The 25,592-nt window shown below is 42.3% G+C and overlaps 1 protein-coding gene across 14 annotated transcripts in view; it reads left to right on the top strand.

Annotated features, from left to right (window-relative positions):
• Positions 1–25,592, top strand: part of SCMH1 (Scm polycomb group protein homolog 1) — a 221,711-nt gene that overhangs the window by 180,403 nt on the left and 15,716 nt on the right. For all 14 annotated transcript variants that reach the window (XM_050798501.1, XM_050798428.1, XM_050798387.1 and 11 more), the window contains 2 exons: positions 19,950–20,150; positions 22,257–22,448. In XM_050798501.1, coding sequence (XP_050654458.1) covers positions 19,950–20,150; positions 22,257–22,448 — 393 coding nt within the window. The remainder of the gene's footprint in view (positions 1–19,949; positions 20,151–22,256; positions 22,449–25,592) is intronic.

Below are 25,592 nucleotides of genomic sequence, written 5' to 3'. Positions count from 1 at the left end.
TTTACCTCTGTATCTAAATAGCATGTCCATATTGCTATCTTTTTTAGTTATTTTTCCACTGACTACCCACTCTAGAAGATGAGAATTTAACTCTTCTTTATTTCCTTGCCCTTATCTATCCACACATATTTCCCTATTCCAATTCTACGATACTATAATTTTGATTAGATCAAAATTGAGTGTTTTGTTATTATAACTAGTTAAATGCTGTTATCAATTGAGCCATATAGTATACGATGATTACTTTTCCTTTGTTGCTCAACATTTCATTTTCAGGGGAAATCTTGTTGATTTTCTTGTTATGTGTTTATTTTTCTGTGTACTTATTATTAATTCAACCTTAAACTCTCTTCCTACTGTGTACATCTCTCTTTATATCCAAGTATATTATATATTCTATCCATGTCATACTCTAGAAGAAATCTCTCCTGGATCCTTCTTAGTTTCTTGAGATTCTGTTCACCTGTCTTTTTTGGTGAGGGTCTCAGTTTGCTCTTTCCAAGGTCTTTGTTTTCTGTAAATCATTCTTAGATTTACATATTTAGTTTTGTATGAAATCTCTTCATTCTCTTGGAAGTTTCTCTTAATTCCCAGTACCCTAAAATTTCACCTTGGATGTATTTTCACCTACCATACTGGACACTTTCATTTTATAAAATTTTTAAAAATTGGCTGAGTATGGTGGCTCACGTCTGTAATCCCAGCACTTTAGGAGGCTAAGACAGATGGATTGCTTGAGGCCAGGAATTCAAGACCAGCTTGATCAACATGGCGAAACCCCATCTCTACCAAAAATAAAAAAAAATTTTATTTTTGCCAGACATGGTGGTGCATGCCTGTAATCCCAGCTACTCAGGAGGCTGTGGCATGAGAACTGCTTGAACCAGGGAGGTGGAGTTTGCAGTGAGCCAAGATCGCACCACTGCACTCCAGCCTGGATGATAGTGCGAGACTCTGTCTCAAAAAAATAAATAAATAAATCATCATCATCATCAATTATTTTCTTTCACTTCCTTTTCTCTATTCACTCCCATCATACCTGTTTATTCAGTTGTTGAATCTCTTGACCTGGTTCTGTAATAGTCATATCTCTGTTCTTATCCCTATTCTTTGCCTTTTGGTCAACTTTCATCAAGTTTTCCTCAACTATATCTTCCAAACTTTGTATTGAGTTTTTCATTTCTGCCATCTTGCTTTTTAAATTATAATTATTTAGTACTCCAGTGGCATTTTCCAAAGTCTGTTTGGTAGAAACACCAGACCTGCAAAATGCTCTACATAAAAGGATTTTACACACATTTAGTATATTTAGTTATATACATTTAGGAAATGCTTATACTCTACTTCCCCATGGTTGGAGATTTGCATCTTGTTATCAAGAGCTCTTTTTGTTGTTCTTTGAAAATTTTTAATAGACTTTTATTTTTTAGAGCGGTTTTAGATTCACAGCAAAATTGAGTGGTAAATACAGAGATTTCCTATATACTTGCTGCCCCTACACATACATTGTCTCCCATTCATCAACATCCTCCACCAGAGTGGTACATTTCTTACAATTGATGAATTTACATTGGCTCGTTATTATCACCCATGTCCCTAGTTTGCATTTGGGTTTACTCTTGGTGTTTTACTTTCTATGGGTTTTGACAAATGTATAATGACATACATCCACCATCATGTATAATACAAAATAGTTTCACTGCCCTAAAAACCCTCTGGTCTCTGCCTATTCATCCTCCCTCCCCACTAATCCCTGACAACCACTATCTGTTTATTGTCTCCATAGATTTGTCTTTTCCAGAATGTCACATAGTTGAAATCATACAGTATGCCACCTTTTCAGATTGGCTTCTTTCGCTTAGTATTATGCATTGAAATTTATTCCATGTATTTTCATGGCTTGATAGCTCATTTTTTTTTTTTTAGCACTGAAAAATATTTCATTGTCCAGATATTTCACAGTTTATTTATCCACTCACCTACTTATGGGAATGTTGGTTGCTTCAAAGTTTGTGCAATTATGAATAAAGCTGCTGTAAATATCTGTGTGCAGGTTTTTATGTGGACATACGGTTTCAACTACTTTGGATAAATACCAAGGAGGACAACTGCTAGATTGAATAGTAAGAGTATGTTTTGTTTTGCAAGAAACCAAAGGGGCTTCAAGATGGCTGACTAGGGCTGGGCACGGTGGCTCACACCTATAATCCCAGCACTTTGGGAGGCTAAGGCAGGTGTATCACGAGCTCAGGAGTTTGAGACCAGCCTGGGCAACATCATGAGACCCCCATCTCTACTAAAAGTGAAAAAAACAATAGCCAGCTGAGCATGCTGATGTGCACCTGTGGTCCCAGCTAGTCGGAAGGCTGAGTTGGGAGGATCACTTGATTCCAGGGATGGGGCACGGCAGAGGTTGCAGTGAGCCAAAATCACACCACTGCACTCCAGCCTGGGCGACAGAGCTAGACCCTGTCTCCAAAACAACAACAACAAAAAGATGGCTGACTAGAAGCATTTCATATGCTAACCTCCTCCACTTAGAAGAACCAAAAGAGTGTATAGACAATCATACTTCTGATATATTTTCTAAAATAGAACACTGGAATTCAACAGGAAAGTGACAGGAAACACAGAAAGCAAGCAAGGAGAAAGAAGAGAAGCAGCCTACCTGGCTGAGATTGGCTAGGAATCAGCAAGTGACTTCCCAAGGGTAAGTGAGAGACTTCTAGCAGCCCACATCCCCATGTATGGAATCATGCATGCCTGGCAACGAAAGAGCCCTTGACCTTCCCAATCTCTGAAACTGATATAGGGAGCTGCCAGAAGACCAGGAGAGGGAACTGTTCCAGGAGAGGAGCTTGCACTGGGTCACACACCCTTTCTGAGCCATAAGCAGCTGCAGTGACGCACCATTTTCAATCCTAGCCATTGGCAGACTGCATTCTGTCCTGGGGCCTAGCAGCGCCAGGAATGAGGTGTTAGGGAATATTGTGCTGTTACTGCTTGGACTAAGGCAAAAACTGGAAATGGGCTCCCATAGGTAGGACTCATAAGTGAGGCGTGGGCTGCACCTGCTAGTTCTGTGAAGCTAGTACCACCAGGACTGAAACTGGGATGTGAACAGGGTGCAAGGTGCTGCTGGGGCTTATCTAAAATGTCATTGCCAAACCCAAGGTCATCTAGATTTTCTCCTATGCGATCGTCTAGGAGTTTTATAGTTTGCATTTTACATTTAGGTCTATTATCCTTTTGGGGTTACTTTTTTTTTCAAGAGTGTAGGTTCTGTGTCTAGGTTCACTTTTTTACATGTGAATGTTCAGTTGTTCGAGAACCATTTGTTGAAAAGACTATCTTTATTTTTTATTGTATTGCCTTTACTCCTTTGTCAAAGATAAGCTGATTATATTTATGTGGGTTTATTTCTGGACTCTCTATTCTGTTCCATTGATCTGTCTGTTCTTTAGGCAATACCACACTGTCTTAATTATGGTAGCTTTACAGTAAGTCTCGAAGTCAGGTAACATCAGCCCTCCTGACTTTGTTCTGGGTGTTTTGCCTCTTCATATAAAGTTTAGATTCAGTTTGGTTTGCTGTTGTTGTGGATACAGAGATGCACTCTGTTGCCCAGCTGGAGTGCAGTGGTGCAGTTACAGCTCACTGCAGCTTCAATCTTCCTGGGCTCAAGCTGTCCTCCCACCTCAGCCTCCAGAATAGCTGGGACTACAGGCATATGCCACTATACCTAGCTAATTTTGTAGAGAAAGGGTCTCACTATGTTGCCCAGGTCTCAAACTCCTGGGCTCATGCAGTCTTCCTACCTTGATCTCCCAAAGTGCTGAGATTACAGGTGTGAGCCACCACCCCCAGCTGATTCAATTTGTTGCTGTCTACAAAATAAATTCTGGGATTTTGATTAGGAGTGCAGTGAATCTCTACATTGAGTTGGAAAGAAGTGACATCCTGACAATATTAAGTCTCTTATCCATGAACACAAAATATGTTTACTACTTAGTTCTTTTTACATTTCTTTCAAAAAAGTTTTCTAGTTTTCCTCATATAAATGTTATATATATTTTGTTTAACTTATACCTAGGTATTTCATTTTTTGGTGCTAACATAAATGGTATTGTGGGATTTTGTTTTGTTTTGTTTTTTGAAATAGGGTCTTGCTGTGTTGCCCAGGCTGGATTGCAGTGGTGTGATCATAGCTCTCCGCAGCCTCAAACTCCTGGGCAGAAGCAATCTTCCTGCCTCACCCTCCTGGGTAGCTGGAACTACAGGCATGCCACCATGCCTGGCTAATTTTTTTATTTTTTTATTTTTTATAGAGATGGTTTCTCTATTTTAAAAAAAAAAAAAAAAAAAAAAAAAAAAGCCTGGGTTATGTTGCCCAGGCTGGTCTTGAATTCCTGGCCTCAAACAATCCTCCTGCTTTAGCCTCACAAAGCACTGGGATTACAGTGAGCAATTGTGCCTGGCCTGTATTGTGTTTTTTTAATTTTAAATTTCACTTGTTCATTGCCGCTATATAGGAAAGTGATTGACTTTTTATATATTAGCTTTGTATCCTGCATTCTTGTTATAATCACTTATTAATTCCAGGATTTTTTTGGTTATTAAGGATTTCATATTCTCTGCATAGACAATTATGTCACCTGAGAACAAAGTTTTATTTCATCCTTCCCAAACTGCATTCTTTTCATCTTACTTTTTGTCTTACTGCATTAGCTAGGACTTCCAGTATGATGTTGAAGAGGAGTGGTAAGAGAGAACGTCCTTGTCTTGTTCCTGATTTTGGTTGGAAAGCCTCTAGTTTCTAACCATTAAGTATAATGTTAGCTGTAGGTTTTTGTAGATGTTATTTATTGAGAAAGTTTCACTCTATTTCTAGTTTCCAATCGTTTTTTATCATGAATGAGTGTTGGATATTGTCACATCCTTTTTCTGCATCTATCGATATGATTATCTGATTTTTCTTACTTTGCCTGTTGATATGATAGATCATATTAATTGATTTTTGAAAGTTGAGTCAGCCTTGCATACTTTGGATAAATCTCACTTGGTCATAGTATATAATTCTTTTTTATATTGTTCAATTTGATTTGATGATATTTTGTTGAGGACAGTGCTAGCCTCATAAAATAAGTTAGAAAATATTCCTTCTGCTTCTGTTAATAACTTCTAAAAGATATTTTGAAGAATTGGTATAATTTCTTCCTTCAATGTTGGTAAAATTCACGAATGAACCTATCTAGACGTGGTACTTTCTTTTTTGGAAAGTTTGGGTTTAATTAATTCAAATTTTTAATAGATATAAACGTATTCAGATTGTCTATTCTTGTTTGAGTTTTGGCAGACTGTCTTTGAAGGAATTAGTTCATTTCATCTAGGTTATCAAATTGGTGGACATAGAGTTGTTCATAGTATTCCTTTATTATCTGTTTAATGACAATAGGATCTATAGTGATATCCCCTTTATCATTTCTGATTTAGTAATTTGTGTCATCCCTCTGGTTGCTTGTTTTGTTTTTTGTTTGTTTGTTTAGTTAGCCTGGCTAGAGTATAATTGATTTTATTTATCTTTTCATCAAACCAGCTTTTGGTTTCATTGATTTTTATTATTATTATTATTTTTTAGACAGAGTCTCACTCTGTCACACAGGCTGGAGTGCAGTGGTGTGATCTCGGCTCGCTGCAACCTCCACCTCCCAGGTTCAAGTGATTCTCCTGCCTCAGCCTCCTGAGTAGCTGGGGCTACAAACGTGCACCACCACACCTGGCTAATTTTTTGTATTTTTAGGAGAGACGGGGTTTCATTGTGTTAGCCAGGATGGTCTCGACCTCCTGACCTCGTGATCCGCCCACCTCAGCCTCCCAAAGTGCTGGGATTACAGGCGTGAGCCACCGCACCTGGCCCGCTTCATTGATTTTTCTCTATTGATTTCCTGTTTTGGATTTCATTGATTTCTGCTCTGTAATCTTTATACTTTTTTATTTTCTGCTTACTTTGGATTTAATTTGCTCTTCTTTTTCTAGTTTCCTAAGATGGAAGCTCAGATTGCTGCTTTTAGATCTTCTTTTCTAATATCTGCATTCAGTGTTATAAGTCACCCCTTAAACACTGCTTCTGCTCTGTCCCACAAATTTTGATGTTTTATTTTCATTTTCATTTAGTTCCATTTTTTTTTTTTTCCGAGATGGAGTCTCACACTGTCACCCAGGCTGGAGTGCAGTGGTGTGATCTCGGCTCACTGCAACCTCCACCTCCCGTCTTCAAGCAGTTCTCCTGCCTCAGCCTCCCAAGTAGCTGGGCGCATGCCACCACACCTGGGTAATTTTTTCTTTTTTTCTTTTTTTTTTCTGAGACGGAGTCTCGCTCTGTCCCTCAGGCTGGAGTGCAGTGGCCCAATCTCAGCTCACTGCAACCTCTGCCTCCCGGGTTCAAGCAATTCTCCTTCTTCAACCTCCTGAGTAGCTAGGATTACAGGCATGTGCCACCATGCCCAGCTAATTTTTGTATTTTTAGTAGAGATGGGGTTTCACCATGTTGGCCAGGCTGGTCTCGAACTCCTGACCTCGTGATCTGCCCTCCTAGGCCTCCCAAAGTGCTGGGATTACAGGCGTAAGCCAACGTGCCCAGCCTAATTTTAAAATACTTTTAGTAGAGACAGGGTTTTAACATGTTGGTCAGGCTGGATTCAAACTCCTTACCTCAAGTGATCCACCCACCTTGGCCTCCCAAATTGCTAGGATTACAGGCATGAACCACCGCGCTTGGCCATTTCCAAATATTTTTTAAATTTCTCCTGTTATTTCTTCTTTAACCTGTGTGTTATTTAGAAGTGCATTGTTTAATCTCTTAACTATTTGGTGATTTTTTTCATGTATCATTCTGTTGTGTTCTGAAAGAAGACATCATATGATTATTCTTTTAAAATTTGTTCAGGCTGGTTTCAGTGGCTCATGCCTGTAATCCCAGCACTTTGGGAGGCTGAGGCCAGTGGATCACTTGAGCTCAGGAGTTGAGACCAGCTTGGGCAACGTGGTGAAACCCTGTCTCTACCAAAAATTCAAACAAGTAGCCGGGTGTGGTGGCACGCACCTGTGGTCCTAGCTACTCAGGAAGCTGAAGTGTGAGGATCGCTTGAACCTGGGAGACAGAAGTTGCAGTGAGCCAAAATCACACAACTGTACTCCAACCTGTGTGAAAGAGTGAGACCCTGTCTCAAAAAATAATAATAATAAAAATGAGAAAATTTTTAAAATTTAAAAAAAAATATTCAGGTGTGTTTTTTGGTCCAGCATGTGATCTATCTTGCTGAATGTTCTATGTGAGCTTGAAAAGAATATGTATCCTGCTGTTGCTGGATGAAGTAGTCAGTAGATGCCAACTATATTTCAGTTGATTGAGGGGCTATTGAGTTCAATTATGTCCTTATGATTTTATGCCTGTTTGATGTGTCCATTTCTGATGGGGGGTGTTATAGTCTCCAACTATAATAGTGGATTTCTCTGTTTCTCCTTGCAGGTCTGTCTGTTTTTGCCTCATATATCTGACACTCTGTTGTTAGGTATGCACACATTAAGGAATGATATGTCTTCTTGGAGAATTGGCCTCTTATTATGTAATACCCCTGTCTTTCCCTGATAATTTTCCTTGCTGTGAAGTCTATGCTGTCTGAAGTTAATATAGCTACTACAGCTTTCTTTTGATTAGTGTTAGCATGGTATATCTTTCTTTACCCATTTACTTTTAATCTATGTATGTCTTTATCTTTAAAGTAGGTTTCTGGTAGACAACATAAACTTGGGTCTTGGTTTTTGTTGTTTTTTTAATTTTTTAAAATAATCATTTACATTTACACCTTAGCAGAGTTCAAGCTCCTCTCGTCCTTCTAACCTGGTGATCTTTCATTAGCTTTACAAAGACAGTTTAGTTTTGGGGAAAGGCTATTATCGTTTAAACTATAAACTAAATGTCTCCCAAAGTTAGCTTGCCCCAAGCCCAGGAATGATTAAGGGCAGTTTGGAAGTTAAAGATAAGATAGGAGTTGATTAGATCATATCTCTTTCACTGTCATATTTTCTTACTATTACAATTTTTGCAAAGGTGGTTTCAGATGAATTAAGATTAAGAAAAATAGGCCAGGCACAGTGGCTAACATCTTTAATCTCAGTACTTTGGGAGGCCAAGTTGGGAGGATTGATCACTTGAGCTCAGGAGTCACCAACAACATAGCAGGACCTTGGCAACAAGGTCTTGGCACCTAGGCAACAATGTAGCAAGACTTCTCTACTAAAAATAAAAGTTAAAAAATTAAGCATAGTGGCGCATGCCTGTAGCCCTAAGCTACTCAGGAGACTGAGGCAGGAGGATCACTTGAGCCTGAGAGATTGAGGCTGCAGTGAGCTATGATAGCACCACTGCACTCTAACCTAGGTGACAGAGTGAGACCCTGTCTCAAAAAAAGAAAAAAAAGAAAAAAAAAAGTTATAATTTTGTCTTTACTTATTTCTTCTTTGATGCTCTTCCTTTCTTCATATAGATCCAAGATCCAAGTTTCTGATCTCTATCATTTTCCATCTTTCTGAAGAACCTCTTTTAACATTTCTTACAAGGCAGGTCTACTGGCAACACACTCCCTCAATTTTTCTTTGTCTTTTTTTTTCTCCCTCACATTTGAAGAACAGTTTTGCAGGGTACAGAGCTTTAGGTCAGTGGGTTTTTTCCTCTCAGCACTTTAAATATTTCACTCTTTTCTTGCTTGCATGGTTTCTTACGAGACATTGGATATAATTCTTGTCTTTGCCCCTCTATAGGTAAAGTATTTTTTTCCTCTAGCCTCTTTCAATATTTTTTATCTTTGATTTTTTGTACTTTGAAAATGATATGCCTAGGTGTAGATGTTAGGGTTTTTTGGCATTTTTCCTGCTTGGTGTTCTCTGAGCTTCCTGAATCTGGGATTTGGTGTGTGGCATTAATTTGGGTAAATTCTCAGTTATTATTGCTTCAATTTCTTTCTCTTTTTCTTCTTGTTCTAGTATCACCATTATATATAGATTACGTCTATTATAATTATCCCACAGTTCTTGAACATTCTGTTATGGGTTTTTTTCTGTCTTTTTTCTCTTTGCTTTTAATTTTGGGAGTTTCCTTCCCTTGAGATACCTTTGTAAAGGAAAATTAGAAATTCTCTGGACCCCCTAAATTCTTTATGAAACGGGAGAGTTCCCTGACCTACCTTGTAGGACATGTGATAGGGGTGTGGCTTGTCTTTTCAGTGCCGTGCACTCAAACCCCTTACAGGAGGGGGAACACGTAGATGGGCAAGTGCAAGAGCCTGGGTGTGCACTTTTGGGGCACTGGCCCCACAGTAGCATCTAAGGGTGGGTGCCTGTAACTCCTGAAGCCCCCATGGGCATGCTGCTGTGCTTTAGCTCTGCCATCCACAGATGGCTTAAGTGTAAACCAGCTCAGTGCCCTCTTGGTACCCAGGTTCTTGTCTGGCATCCAGGAAGAATCAGGTCACACACAGACTTGAAGAATGGTGTATGTGGGGGTTTTACTGAGTGGTGGAGGTGGCTCTCAGCGGGATGGATGGGGAGTTGGAAAGGGAATGGAGTGGGAAGATGATCTTCCTGGAGTTTGGCTGTCCAGCAGCCAATGTCCTCTCTGACCATCCCCAGCCAGATGCCTCTCGACGTTCAGATGCTCCTTCTCTTCCCTCCTTCTCTGCTGTGCCATTCTGCCACTCTTCTGCTCATCTGCTCATCTGCTCATGGATCCTGGGGTGTGGGGTTTATATGGGTACAGGATAAGGGGGCATGGCAGGCCAAAAGGCAACATTTGGGCACGAAAACAGGAATGCCTGTTCCCATTTAGTGCTGTGGGTTTCCAGGCTTGGGGGTGGGGCCTTTGCCAGGGATCTGCCTTCTTCTACCCAGTATTTCCCTGTCTCCTGTCTGTATCACTTATGCAACAGGGAAGGGTAAACCTGGGGGCTAAGCCATGTAACACCATCTTCCAGATGAATAGCTGTTACTAGCATTATGCATTAGCCAGATCCCCAAAGGAAAGGTAAAAGCCTCAGGCATCCATGAAGGACTGCCTGCACAGATCATTCACAAGTAAACTCTTTGATGGTCTCCCATAAGCAAGGACACACCAGCTGCAACTTTAGGTCTACAATCTAAGTCTAGCTCTTAAACTCCACACTGATAATGTCAGTATCATGTCTTCTCAGGTGCAGAACAAAGACAAAGGGGACCAGTCATTCCTCCACCAACCCAGAGATGTCTGCATAATTGATTCTTACTTTACTCCGTTTTTGCTCTTCAAACATTCACCTTATCTTGTGTAAAATGTAGATTTGCCAAGCACTTACTAAAGTCTCACAAGAATGTAACCATTCCCCTTACCACCTACCTGCCCTCCTTTAAGAAAATGTATAAATAAGGCCGAACATGGTGGCTCATGCCTGTAATCCCAGCACTTTGGGAGGCTGAGGTGGGCGGATCACGAGGTCAGGAGATCGAGACCATCCTGGCTAACACGGTGAAACCCCGTCTCTACTAAATACACAAATAATTAGCCAGGCATGGTGGCACGCACCTGTAGTCCCATCAACTCAGGAGGCTGAAGCAGGAGAATTGCTTGACCCTGGGAGGCGGAGGTTGCAGTGAGCCGAGATTGTGCCACTGCACTCCATCCTGGGTGACAGAGCGAGACTCTGTCTCAATAAAAACAAAAACAAGAAAGAAAATGTATAAATACTAAAATCCTGAAAGTCTCTTTGGAACACCCACAGATGTGTCTGTGACTCGTATTTTCCCCAGACATTCTCTGGAGCTGGCTTAATAAACCTTGATGGATTGAGACTATTTCTTCAGTCACTCATTCAGTTATCATGCTCAAATGCAGCAATTCTTCCCTTAGCCATGTCTAACCTAATAATGGGCCAATGAAAGGCATTCTTCATTTCATTTTTCTTTTTTTTGAGACAGGGTCTCCCTCTGTCTCTCAGGCTGGAGGGCAATGTGCAGTCACAGCTCACTGCAGCCTCAACTTCCCAGGCTCAGGTAATCCTCCCACCTCAGCCTCCTGAGTAGCTGGGACTACAGGCACACGCCACCACACCTGGCTAAATTTTTTGTAATTTTAGTAGAGACGAGGTTTTGCCATGTTGCCCAGGCTGGTCTTGAACTCTTGGGCTAAAGCAATCCACTGGCCTTGACCCCCACAAAGTGCTAGGCGTGAGCCACCATACCCAGCCCATTCTTTATTTCTGTTACATTATTTTTGATCTCTGGTGTTTCTTTTTTATTTTTTCTTGGAATTTCCATCTCTCTGCTTACATTGCCCATCTGTTCTTGCATGCTGTCTACTTTATTCATTAGAGCCCCCAGCATGTTAATCATAGTTGTTTTAAATTCCCAGTCTGATAATTCCAGCATCCCTGCCATATGAGTGTGCGCTTTTTCTTCAAACAGTGTTTTTTGTCCTTGAGTATACCTCAAGGATAACTGGACATGATGTACTGGGTAAAAGGAACCATGGTAGGGCCAGGCGCAGTGGCTCATGCCTGCAATCCCAGCACTTTGGGAGGCCAAGGCGGGCAGATCACTTAGGAGTTTGAGGCCAGCCTGGCAACATGGCAAAACCTCATCTCTACTAAAAGTACAAACAAAAAAAAAAATTGCCAGGCATGGTTGTGGAGGCTGAGGCAGGAGAATCACTTGAACTTGGGAGGTGGAGGTTGCAGGGAACTGAGATCATGCCACTGCACTCCAGCGTGGGCAACAGAGTGAGATTCTGTCTCAAAAATAAAATACAAAAAAAAAAAAAAGCCACGGTAAATAGGTCTTTAGTGATGTAGAGAAATGGGAAGCATTCTACAGTCCTGTGACTAAATCTCAGTCTTTCAGTGAGCCTTTGCCCCTGGACTGTGAACTTAACAAGTGCTTCTGGTCCCCACCCCCACTTCTTTGGGTTGGATAGAATGGCCTGGAGTGCAGTATTTCTCTACTTCGGAATGGAAGGCTAGCGTTGGCTGGAGTTGATTATTTCTCTTCTTCCAGATCAGTTAGGCTCTGAAAAATCCCTAATAGTTTAGGCTGTGGTAAAATAGTTTCTCCTGAGGGAAGACCTTGTTGAGAACAGAGTGCTGTAGTATATTTCAAAATGGTTCCTTTTCCCCTCTCCCTGCCAGAAGCGTGAGGGTATTTTTCTCTTATATTTACTGTGAGAATCTGGTTGAGCTCCTGGAGGCAAAACTCACAAAAGTTTCCCCCTCCTCCCCAGTGACTGGGACTCCCTGGAGTTTTAACCTCAAACTTCTTCACACTGAGCCTCTGACAAGTCATCAAGTACAGTTTAGGTTTTCCTACCCTAGCACTGGTTCCAGAGACTTCGGCTTATTCACCTGTCTGTCTCTTCAGATTTGGGGGCTAATAGTTTGCCCTGAGATCTTACTTCTCTGACATATCTAAGGATTGTTGACTTTTCAGCTTATTCAGCTTTTTACTAGTTGTTAGGATGCAGTGGCAACTTCCAGACTCCTTATGTGCCAGACCCTTCTCTGAATTTTTTTAATAACCTCCAATTAAATCAGAAAAATAAATTCTGATTTAGTGGATCTAGTAAAAAAAAAAAAAAATGACAGTATACACAGATATCCTTATGACCTCAAGATTGGGAAGGATTTTTAAAATAAGACAATAAGCATAAACTATAAAGGAAAAGATCAATATATTCTATATTAAAATGAATACACCTCATATCTGCGCCACATGGCATCAGTTGGGGTAGCTCAATTGGGGCTTATGATAATTCCATTCACATAACTAGCAAAACTCGTGCTGCCTGTTGGTTCTCACCAAAGGATAGCTTGGGCTTTGCCATACTATGGTGGCTAGGTTCCTAGAGCAAGTTTCTCAAGAGATAGGAAGTGGAAGCTACCATTTTCTTAGGGCCTGAGCCTCAAACTTAGCATAGCATCATTGCCACCATATTCTGTTGATCAGTCAGTCCCAGAGCCTAGATTCAAGGGGAGAGGAATAGACCGCACCTCTCAATAGGAAGAGGGTCAAATAATTATGGGCCATATTTTAAAACTACCTCTCTATTCTCTGGACATGGATTATTAACATTTTTCCCACTTGCAGAATTTATTCTTGCCTTCACAAGATTCCCCATCAGAAGTCTCATTCTTTTACACCAGTAGGCTCAAGGTCTAGGATCTCATCATCTAAATCAGGTCCCAGTACACGAGGCCTCTTAGGTGTGGTTTGTCAAGGATACCTCCTTCAGTGTGGTTCTTCTTGTGAACTGACGACCTGTGAACTAAAGAAAAAAGTTGTCTGCTCACTACCTACCTAACACACAGTGGTGCAACAGACACGAGGTAATTTTTATGGATACTTTCTTTTCAAAAGGGAGGAAACCTGAAGACATGCAGCAGTCACTGATGTATAGAAATTCTGGGGCCGGGTACGGTGACTTACACCTGTAATTGCAGCACTTTGGGAGGCCGAGGCAGGCAGATCATGAGGTCTGGCTAAAACGGTGAAACCCCATCTCTACTAAAAATACAAAAAGTTAGCCAGGCGTGGTGGCAGGACTACTCCTGAGTAGTCCCCAGTACTCAGGAGGCTGAGGCAGGAGAATGGCGTGAACCCGGGAGGCGGAGCTTGCGGTGAGCTGAAATCGCACCACTGCACTCCAGCCTGGGTAACAGTGAGACTCCGTCTCAAAAAAAAAAAAAAAGAAAGAAAAATTCTGAAATCCAACTGGGCACATGTTGGCCAACTCCTTAATTAGGTCCAGTGTGACTTTCTGGGAGTTGTTTTCCATGTGTCTTGGTTTTATCCTCTGAATCATCTTTTCTTTTTCATAAGAAAACTGAGATTGCCTTTTTAGTTTTCTTCCTGCCTGTATAAGGTTGGGCATCCAAATGATTTTTTCCATTTTGTACCATCTTTCTTGCTCTTAGTCCAAGCTGTCAATGCTTCTGCCAGAATGATTGTCTTAGAAATTTGAGAGGTTTTTCAGGTAGGCGCAGTGGCTCACACCCGTAATGCCACCACTTTGGGAGGCCAAGGTGGGAGGATTCCTTGAGCCCATGTGTTCAAGACCAGCGTGGGCAACATAGTGAGAACCCTTCTCTACAACAAAGTAAAAATTAGTTGGGCATGATGATGCATGCCTGTGGTACCAGCTACTCAGGAGGCTGAGGTGGGAGGACTGATTGAGCCCTGGAGGCTGAGGTGGCAGTGAGCTATGATCATGCATGCCACTGTACTCCAGCGTGGATGACAGAGCAAGACCCTGTCTCTAATTTAAAACAAAAGAAATTTGAGGGGTTTTCTTTGAACTATCAGAGTTCACTTCATTAGACAAAAGCCACAACTACAAGTCTTTTAATGAAAAGCCATTCTCTACTTTGGGCTTCCTATTCAGCTGCTGTAGGACAATACTCTTAAGATTCTTAAAAACCCATGAGGCTTGCCCTTAAGATTCTTAGAGAACCTTTTAGGCCTGAAAGTCTGAACAGTCTTACATCTTTCTTATATCTTAAAGAATTTTACTGTCCTTTTCTAGAGTAAAAACCCTTTCATAATTTATAGTTTTTTGCCTTAGAGAGAGACTGAAAATAAGAAGAAATTTTATTTGTAAATTCTGCAAGTCCTGGGGGTATGTGGAGGGGTGTGTGTACATGTTTTGAAGCTCATCTCTCGTCTTGCATTTTATCATAAGCAGGGAGAAGCCAGGTGATACTTTCATTACTTTGTCTGGAAATCTCCTTAGCTATTTCCTTGAGTTCATCAGGTATATTTCTTATTTCCATGTTACTGTAGGCAACAATCTTATCAGACTTTCAACACTTCCCCTTTCATTGATCTCCCAATAAGATTTTCTTCACTTGCCCTTAAACCTTCACTGACAGCCTCATTGAGACCCTTTAGGCTTCCATTAAAACTCTCCTCGAGGCTCCTTCTGTTTTCACTGACACTCTCTATGGTCCTTTATGCTTCTTTCTGCTGCCCACGTCCAGAGCCAATGCCATGTGTGTCAGACTTTTGTTACTGCAGCACCCTATTTCTGGTACCAGAATCTGTCCCAATAATCTTTTGCCATGTAACAAACCACCACAAAATTTCATGGTTTAAAACAACAATGTGGGCAGGCCTGGGTGGAGACAGTTTGTCTCTGTTGCATGCAGCATCAGCTGGGGTGGCTTGACTAGGACTGAAGGATCCACTTTCACCACATGGCCAACCAGCTGGTTCTGGCTGTTGATTTATCTCCAAATGGACCTCCCTACAGGGTGGCTTTGCTTCCTCACACATGTTAGTTGGGGTCTCAAAGCAAATGTCCCAAGAAACAGGAAGTAGAAGTTGTCAGTTTCTTAATCCTTGGGCCCAGAAACTGGTACAGTGTTGTTTCCGCATAGTCTAAAGGCTTCATAGTTTTGCCTTTTATATTTCATCATTTAATCCATGTAGAATTTTTTAAAATCATCACTAGACTAGTTATATTATTTCCTTTTTGTATATTTTAACTGAGGTAAAGTTTCTACATTTAGTGAAATGTACAGATCTTAAGCGTACAATTTGGCTGGGCACGTTGGCTCACGCCTGTAATCCCAGCACTTTGGGAGGCCAAGGCAGGCAGATCATGAGGTCAGGAGTTCAAGACCAGCCTGACCAACATGGTGAAACCCCATCTCTACTAAAAATATAAAAATTAGCCTCGCATGATGGTGCATGCCTGTAATCCCAACTACTCAGGAGGCTGAGGCAGGAGAATCGCTTAAACCCGCGAGGCAGGGGTTGCAGTAAGCCAAGATCGCACTACTGCACTCTAGCCTGAGCGACAGAGAGAGACTCCATCTCAAGGGGAAAAAAAAAAAAAACACGTACACTTTAATGAGTTTTAAGCACCCATGTAACTACAACTCCAAGCAAGACAGAAGACATTTCTGCCACCCCTGAAGTTCCCTCATGCCTCCTTATAGTTGGTCTCCACTTCCACCTTTATTCTGATTTTTATCACCATAGATCAGACTTCCCTATTCTTGAACTTAGTATAAATGAATCATACTATATGTACTCTTTTGTATCTGGTTTATTTCACTCAATGTTTTAAAAAGCACCCATGTTCTTGTGCCTATCAGTAGTTCCTTCTTTTTTACTGCCAAGCAATATTCCATTAAATGAATATACACTCACATATTGCTTAATCACGGGGATATGATCAAAGAAATGCATCATTAGCCAATATCTTCATTTTGTGAACATCATAGTGCGTCGATCTTCAACCTTTTTGGCACCAGGGACTGGTTTTGTGGAAGACATGGACCATGAACCAGGGGCAGGGGGGATGGTTTCAGGATGAAATTGTTCCATCTCATATCATCAGCCATTAATTAGATTCTCATAAGGAGCACACAACCTAGATCCCTCACATGCGCAGTTTACAATAGGGTTCATGCTCCCATGAGGATTTAATGCCACTGCTGATCTGACAGGAGGTAGTAGTGCTCACTCGCCTGCTGCTCAACTCCTGCTGTGCAGCCCCTTTCCTAACAGGCTGTGGACCCCTGTATTGGTCTTCAGCCTGGGGGTTGGGGACCCCTGTCATAGTGTACTTACTCAAACCTAGATGGTATAGCCTATTGCTCCTAGGCTACAAACCTGTACAGTATGTTACTGTGCTATAGGCAGTTGTAGCACAATGGTAAATATTTGTGTATCTACATATGCATAAAGATAAAGAGGATACAGTAAAATTGTGATTTAAAAGATTTTTTGAATGGTACACCTATACAGGGTACTTACCATGAATGGAGCTTGCAATACTAGAAGTTGCTCTGAGTGAGTGGTAAATGAGTGGTGAGTGAATGTGAAGGCCTAGGACATTACTGTATACTACTGTAGACTTTATAAACACTGTACACTTTGGCTACACTAAATTTTTTTAATTTTCTTCAACAATAAATTAACCTTAGCGTACTGTAACTTTTTTACATTATAAACTTTTTAACTTTTTGACTTTTAATAACACTTAGCTTAAAATATATACATACTTTACAGCTGTACAAAAATATTTTATTTTTATAAGCTTTTTTCTATTTAAAAAACTTTTAGATTTATTTTATTCTTTTACTTTTTAAACTTTTTTGTTAAAACCCAAGACATACACACACATTAGCCTAGGCCTACACAAGATCAGGATCATCAGTGTCACTGTTTCCTATCTCCATATCTTGTCCCACTGGAAGGTCTTCAGGGACAATAACATGCATGGAGCTGTCATCCTGTGATAACAATGCTTTCTCCTGGAATACCTCCTGAAGGACCTGCCTGAGGGTGTTTTACACTTAACTTTTTTAATAAGTAGGAGTACACTCTACAATAATGATAAGAAGTATACTAAATACACAAATCAGTAACATAGTCATTTATTATGTTACCAAGTATTATGTACTCTACATAATCCTATATGCTATACTTTTTTATATCCCTGGTAGTGCACTAGGTTTGTTTACACCAGCTTCCTCACAGACACACGAGTAATGCATTATGCTATGACTTTACATTGGCTACAAGGTTACTAGGTGATAGGAATTTTTCAGCTCCTATGAGACCACTATCATATATGCAGTCTGCCATTGACCAAAATGTCATTATGTGGCGTATGACTGTACCACAATTTGTATATCTTCTCTTTTTGGTGGATATTTGGGTTGGTTCTAGTTTGGGGTTATTATGAATAAACTATTATGAACATTCTTATAGGTGTCTTTTTGTAGAAACTTGTTTTTGTTTATTACTCTTCTTATCTCTCTGGGTTCCTGCATTTTTAGTTATTTCAGTAAAAGAGTCACATTACTAGATGTGAAAATTCTGTTTCTTAAAAGACTTCAGTTAATCCTTATTTTATTAGATCTACCTCACACTCACCTCCAGAGGCACCAACTCTGCCAGTTCTTAGGCCTTTTGCAAATTATGAGAGCATGGTTCTCATCACTCCCCACTGCTACTTTAAGGTATGCAGCTTTGTTGGGTCTGTTGAGTCAGTCACTACCTTTCCAGTCTGCTTTCTACATTCCTAAATTTTATTGTCATCTCCTCTCTTATCTGGCTCATTTTAGTGAGTTTTTGGAGAGAACATAGTTAAATGTATTTGTTCAATTCATCTTGTTTACCCTTTTCTTCTTTTTTGTTTTTATGTTTCTCCTGTCACTTCCCACATACCACCTCCCTACTTTCTGTTTTCCATTTCTTCTGTCCATGTTGGTTCTCCTTAGAATTAGAATTATGAAGGTGGAGAATCCTCAGAGAGCATCTGGCTCAGTCACTTCATTTTTCAGGCGGTGAACCTGAGACCCAAAGAGAACAACAGTCCATCCACAGGCCACACAGCTACTGCTCTTATCTTTTCTACGTTTAATAGCAAAGAGACTTTTGCCCTTCTACCCCTTCAGCTAGTGAGCCACAACCACACAAGAAAGAAGAGTACTCACTACTCAAATGGGAAACTGGAAAGCATATGGGGGAGAAAATGTCATTCCTGACCAGGTTGCTGTGGGTCCTGAGGAGAAAACAACTCCGGAGACAACTCTGTTAGGATGGCCTTAGTCTCCCATACCCACTGCACCCCTTCCCCACTGCAGTGCCAGGTGGAGGCCAGTAGCTAGGAGAGTGCTTAGCTGTCTTGGGACCCTCAGGCTCTTTTCACTTTTTTTTTTAGAGGGTCTCACTCTGTCATCCAGGCTGGAGTGCAGTGGCACGATTACAGCTCACTGCAGCCTTTAACTCCTGGGCCCAAGCAGTGCTCCCACCTCAGCCTCCCAAGTAGCTGGGACCACAGGCACATGCCACCTAGCAAATTTTTTGTAGAGATGTGGTCTCACTGTGTTGCCCAGGCTGGTCTCAAACTCCTGGCTTTAAGTGATCCTCCCGCCTCAGCCTCACAAAGTGCTGTGATTACAGACGTGAGCCACTGCGCCCAACTTTTTTTTTTTTTTTTTTTTTTTTTTTTTGAGACTGAGTCTCACTCTGTCGCCCAGGCTGGGTGCAGTGGTGCGATCTCGGCTCACTGCAAGCTCCGCCTTCCAGGTTCAAGTGATCTCCTGCCTTAGCCTCCCGAGTAGCTGGGATTACAGGCGCCCGCCACCACGCCCAGCTTTTTTTTTTTTTTTTTTTTTTAATTTTTAGTAGAGATGGGGTTTCACCATCTTGGCCAGGCTGGTCTCGAACTCCTGACCTCATGATCCACCTACCTCAGCCTCCCAAAGTGCTGGGATTACAGGCATGAGCCACCACGCCCAGCCCAACTTATTTTTTTTAATCCAATTTTTTTTTCTTTAATTTTTACTATATTCTTTGGGCATGAATGTAGATGTAGAAGATAACAAAGGGACTTTAAGGCCCAAAACAGAAAGCAAGGCAAATGATCAATGGTGCAACTATTCTAAATCCAATGACATACATACACACATGCACTCACACACACACACACACATATGCCCTTGCTAATATTGCCATTGCCCCACAGCTCCTTACACATATATGGTAAGAGGTACAAAGAATATGTGAGGCAACCAAGTACAAAAAAATTGAAGTATGTACAAGTGGGGAATTGTTTAGATTTTCTTTTCAGTGCACAGAAGACAAAGTGCAAACTCTGTGTCTTGGCCTTTGGTCTGGGCCACTCTTCCAGTCTTCCCACAGACTTTGATCATGCAGTTTGGGTTGGCAGTAGCTGGGCACACAGCCTTTTCTTGACCCTCCACCTCTACCTCCCACAGCATTTCACCAGCTTGGCTGCTAGGAATTCTGTTAGGAACCAGAGGCCAAGGTATAAAAGATGGAATAAGATACCGTTCTCTGACTTCTCTATCCTAGAGACTCTTGAAGCTTCTTTGATTCTTTGTCTCCCATAGTTTGTATCTACTTGAACAAGAATGGCAGCACAGGCCCCCACTTAGATAAGAAGAAGGTCCAGCAACTCCCTGACCATTTTGGACCAGCCCGTGCCTCTGTGGTGTTGCAGCAGGCTGTCCAGGCCTGTATCGACTGTGCTTATCACCAGAAAACCGTCTTCAGCTTCCTCAAGCAAGGCCATGGTGGTGAGGTTATCTCAGGTAAGCACTGTTTGGCTCATATTGCCTCCCAGCCAGAAGGACCCACCTTCTCAACTGGTTGATTTCTTGTAAGGCATCCTGGTTCTCACTTCATACCTGTAGGCTCTGGAAAAACGTGAAGGTATTCCATTCCTTATCTCCAACCCCCCAAGAGCCCCTCTGAGCCTTATGCATACCTCTGCCAAAGAGAATACCCACAGATTCTGTTTCACTGAGCCTCTAAACTGATTCCCCCCCATCTACCTGATTGTCCTATCCATACAGAAAGTATAGGAGAAAGAATCCAGAGGGGGCTATGTTGTGGCAGCAGAGGGGTTTCTCCAGACTGTTGCAGCCTCCCACCTGGTTTCAGGAACCAATGAACTCCTCTCTCATTCCTTTGACTCCTTAGCTTCCTGGTCCTAAACCAGGCCCAGTAGAAGAGAATTAAATCCCAGGGTGGTTGGGGAAAGTCATTTCCTTTTTCTTTACTGCTATGAGAGTTTGATTCAGTGGCACAGTATATTTTGCTCTCACAGAATACTTACTTTTTCTACTGTGCCCTGATTCTGTTTCAGTTTTCCTAAATCCAAAATCCTATTTAGCCACTAAACCTATGAAGACTTGACCTAGAGCCTTTCAGTCTTAACTGATGCTATTCCATAATCCCCTGCTTCTCCTCCCTAGCAGGCTGTAATAACCAGCTTCAGGAAACCCAGCTGGCATGGAAGACCCCATCAATAACCAGACTGTATTATTTTAGCAAACATTTATTGAACCCTTACTATGTATCAGGTGATTGTCAGACACTGGCCAGGAGAAGGGGAGAATAGAAGATGACAGCTTAGGCTCCATACCAGTGAAAAAGAAGAATGTATGTGAGAAGTGCTATAGCTAACTGTGAGAAGTGCTATAATAGGGAAATGTGTACACAGTGGTGTGGGAACCCAGACCAGGGAGTAATTGACTGTGAGGAAGATGGAGCAGACAGGCAGGGAATTATAGAAGACTGGGAACTGGCCAGGTGCAGTGGCTCACACCTGTAATCCCAGCACTTTGGGAGGCTGAGGCGGGTGGATCACCTGAGGTCAGGAGTTCAAGACCAGCCTGGCCAACATGGCAAAACCCCGTCTCTACTAAAAAAAACACAAAACATTAGCCAGGCATGGTGGTGCATGCCTGTAGTCCCAGATCCTCAGGAGGCTGAGGCAAGAGAATCACTTGAACCTGGGAGGCGGAGGTTGCAGTGAGCCGAGATCGTGCCACTGCACTCCAGCCTGGGTGACAGAGCAAGACTCCATCTCAAAAAAAAAAAAAAAAAAAGAAGAAGAAGAAAACTGGGAAGTGCCTGGGAAATTAAGCCTTATGTTGCTTCTGAGGCCCAGGCTACTCCTTGGTCTCTTCTTTGTTTCTGTGTAGTGGTCTGTAGGAACCTAGCCTAACTGCCTCTCTTTAGCTGCTCTCACCTATACCCCCTCTATGGTTCTTCTTCTCCCTCAAAATTGGTTCTTGAGAATGACCTATCTCCCCAAATCTCCCAGTCCTTGCTGCCCTCAGGGACAAATACACAGGTCTTTGCTTTGTAAGGATTATGCTGATACATTTTTACAGAAAAAGATGATAGAAAGTAAACTAACACAAAGCATGAAACAGTTCCAAATGTTGCTAAAATTCTAGTGCCCTTATATAGATCGGAAATTGTGTACCCATACCATTGCTGGCTATGGCTATATTCTACTGTTCTGCCCAGCTTCTCTGTTCTTAGGCAGTTCTTGTGAAAATAGCACCCTAAATGAGCCGATTTCCTGCGGGAGGTCCAGCCAAGTGATGGAGCAGACAGAATTATGTTCACAGTTGTTTTCACAGGTTGAAAAAAATCATTCCAGAGCCCAGGGTGCAACAGACCTGGCCTGGCCACTCCCATATTTGCAAGCCCTTTACAGTTGGAGACAAAAATCAAAGCCCTCGAGGGAGGGAGTTAAAGGGAGGGAGAGAGGAAATGTGGGGCACTGATTCCCTTTGTGTAACCAGGTAAGCCTGAGACAAGCAGTGGGCTGTACTCTTCCTGCCCAGCGCTGTACTCCACTGCCAGGCTGACATGCTTGGCCCTGTTTACTCACTCCACAGCCGTGTTTGACCGGGAACAGCATACCCTCAACCTCCCAGCAGTCAACAGCATCACCTACGTCCTCCGCTTCCTGGAGAAACTCTGCCACAACCTTCGTAGTGACAATCTGTTTGGCAACCAGCCCTTTATACAGACTCACTTGTCACTCACTGCCACAGAGTACAGCCACAGCCACGACAGGTACCTACCAGGTAGGAGCTGGGATGGGGCCTGGGCTGAGAGTGGGGGACAGGGCTAGCAGCAGCACCTGCAGGGGCCCAGGCCTTCAGAACTACTGGCCTGGCACCTACTATCCAGAGGTCTGCTTTTCTGTCCCTTACCTTTGCCATATCTGAGACTTTTCAGCCTCCTCTCATCTACTTTTTCTTCAGGATCTTGTTTTCTGTCTCCAGGATCACTCCTATTTCCTCTAGATCCTTATGCCTAGATAAAAGGTGGTTCGCAGTTCCCCTTCTGAGTTTCAGACTGCATGTGGAGCCACCGAGAAGTCACAGAATGTCTCCCAGTGTGAACCTGGCAGCAAAGGCCTAACACAGATCTCCCTTGCCAGCAGGAAGGTTTAGTCTCAGGCTACAGATTGAGAAATGTGCTCCCTGGTGATTGGCCATCTATTCTTTCCTTTGGCACATGGCCCTAACTTCCAGCACTGCCAGTCTAGCAAGTCAATTCAAGTTCCTGCTATTTCTAACTCGGCTGGAAAATAACTTTCTTAGTTAACATACCAGACCCACAATGGGAAAGCAGATGCCACGTGGCCAGATCAGTGACTAAGTACTTCCGAGAGAGATTAAAGATTCAATGGAACTCTCATCTCTCATCTGGAACCCAGGACACAGAACAAGGGAGGGAAGAAAAGCTCAGCCTTAAACATAGCAAGGTAGGTCATTACTGAGAGGGAGGAAAGGCCCTTAAAAAAGCCTTGCAGATTGTGTCCTGAGCAGAGAAATAGAGAGGGGTGCTGTCATTGTGGGCGCTGTGCTGTCTGTTGATGGGAGGGCACAAGTCTGAAAGGTGTCTTTTCCGACCTTCCTCTACACAAACAAGTCTTGTTCCCACACTGCCTTCCCTGGTGTCTTTTCATCACAGTCTTAACAGAATCACCTCCGATAAAAGCACTGCTTCTAGAGAATGTGCCCAGAGAAGTGACTGTTCCCCCATTCCCCTTCCCCCTTTCCCTCATAGATTCTTCTGTACCCAAATCTGTATTGTTTGTGTGACTTGCAAGCAGGTCAAAAAGATACCTGAATTTTAAATACTCTTTGTGGGGGCCAGACCATCTGATCCCTGCAGCCATTTCTGTGATCCCCTGGCTGATCCTTTTCTGTGGAAGGAATGTCTCACCTAACCCATGCTAGATTGCTTTCTTTCAGTACCAGAGTCTCTGAGAATAGAAAAAGGCATTTTGACTTGCAGTTAGAATGCTGCACTGGGAGTCTGGACTGGGCATGGTAGAGCTGGTACAGACAAAGGCAAGTTGTTAAAATACCTCCAGTTAGGCATTCAGGAACTCTGATCTACATTTCAGATGTGAAAATTAGGCCTACCTGGGATTCTGAAAGAATGGATGCATGAATGGGGGTAGCATATCCATGAGTGTAGCTGCTAGTTTAAAAAGAGATTTCTCCAAGAAATAGGAACTCCGAATTCTTAAATGGAATGCCATCATTAAGAAGTGAGAGAAATATACTGGTAGCAGCATTCAGAGACTGGCAGGGATGTACCTCATGGGCCTGCAGTCCCAAAAGTGGTTTGGGACTGGGGCATGACCTTTCCTGGGAATTCTGCCCCAATTTACATCTCTCTGATTCAGCCACTAGAAAAGAGGAAGCAAACTTTAGCCAGAATCTTCTTGCCTCACCAACTAAGAGAAACAAAGACCAAGGTATCACATTCTGCCATTGGCTGCTACCTCTCCCTTCCCCATTTTCAGACAGATTGAGCCCACCTTTTGTGTCCTCCTCTGCTCTTAAGCTGTTTCTCATCATGGGTGCTCCACAACTTGTCTGCTCTCACTCTAGTTTCTATTTGCTTCCCTGAAATTAGCCTTTAACTATGCCCAGACAAGCCAGAGCCTTGCCTAAACTTCTAATTCCTCTGTGCTTCTTAGTGTATCCTTTCTGCCTGCCTGCCTGCCTGCCTGCCTACCTTCCTGCCTGCTTGCCTGCCTTACTGACCCTTTGCCCCACCTCTGATCTTATCATTTCCTGTGTTTTTCCGATTAGCTACCCAAACCTCTGCCAAAGAGCTCAATCTGTACAAGAGCTGTCTTTTGCTTTGCCCTTTGGATCTGGTATTTATGACTCCTGCCCTTCTGCCTGGCTACACGCTTCTACTAGACATCCATAGGTACCACCTCTGTTATCTGGGTGCTTACTGGCCCTCTGCCTTTCCTATTGCATTGCCTCCAAACTACCCTACCACTTACAGTCCTGGCCCAACTGACCATGCACTTCCGATATAGCCAGCCAAAGCTCAGGGAGATTTCATATCCCATTAAGCTTTCCTACCTAAGTTGAGATTATTACTTTTTTCTCCAATATTTTATTTTAAAAATTTCAAACCTACAGAAAAATTACAAAAATAGAACAATAAGCAACCATAAATTCTTTGCCTACCTTTACCACTTAACTTTTTGCAGTATTTACTGTTTCTCCTAACTATATATACACATATAAATATACATACTTGTTGAATACCTGTATATTTAAAATATGTTTTTCGTTTACTGAACCATTTGAGAATTAACTGCAGATGAGAGATTTTATCCTTAAATACTTTTGTGTTTATCTCCTAAGAATAAAGAACATAATAGTATTATTATGATTGAGAAATTTAACATAAATAAAAACTAATGAGGCCAGGCATGGTGGCTCACGCCTGTAATCCCAGCACTTTGGGAGGCCAAGGCGGGCAGATCATGAGGTCAGGAGATCAAGACTATCCTGGCTAACACAGTGAAACCCCATCTCTACTAAAAATACAAAAAATTAGCCAGGCATGGTGGCGGGCACCTGTAGTCCCAGCTACTCGGGAGGCTGAGGCAGGAGAATCGCATGAACCCAGGAGGCGGAGCTTGCAGTGAGCAGCGACTGCGCCACTGCACTCCAGCCTGGGCGACAGAGCGAGACTCCGTCTCAAAAAGAAAAAAAAATTAATGAAATTTAACATTAATAAAATACTACTAGGCCAGGTGCAGTGGCTCATGCCTGTAATCCCGGCACTGTGTGATGCCAAGGTGGGCGGATCACTTGAGGTCAGGAGTTCAAGACCAGCCGGGCCAACATGGTGAAACCCTGTATCTACTAAAAATTCAAAAATTAGCTGGGCGTGGTGGT

This window comes from Macaca thibetana, chromosome 1, assembly GCF_024542745.1.
Source record: "Macaca thibetana thibetana isolate TM-01 chromosome 1, ASM2454274v1, whole genome shotgun sequence".
Taxonomy (NCBI): Eukaryota; Metazoa; Chordata; class Mammalia; order Primates; family Cercopithecidae; genus Macaca; species Macaca thibetana.
The sequence above is the reverse complement of the archived record's forward strand: the minus strand, read 5'-3'. Positions and strand labels throughout refer to the sequence as shown.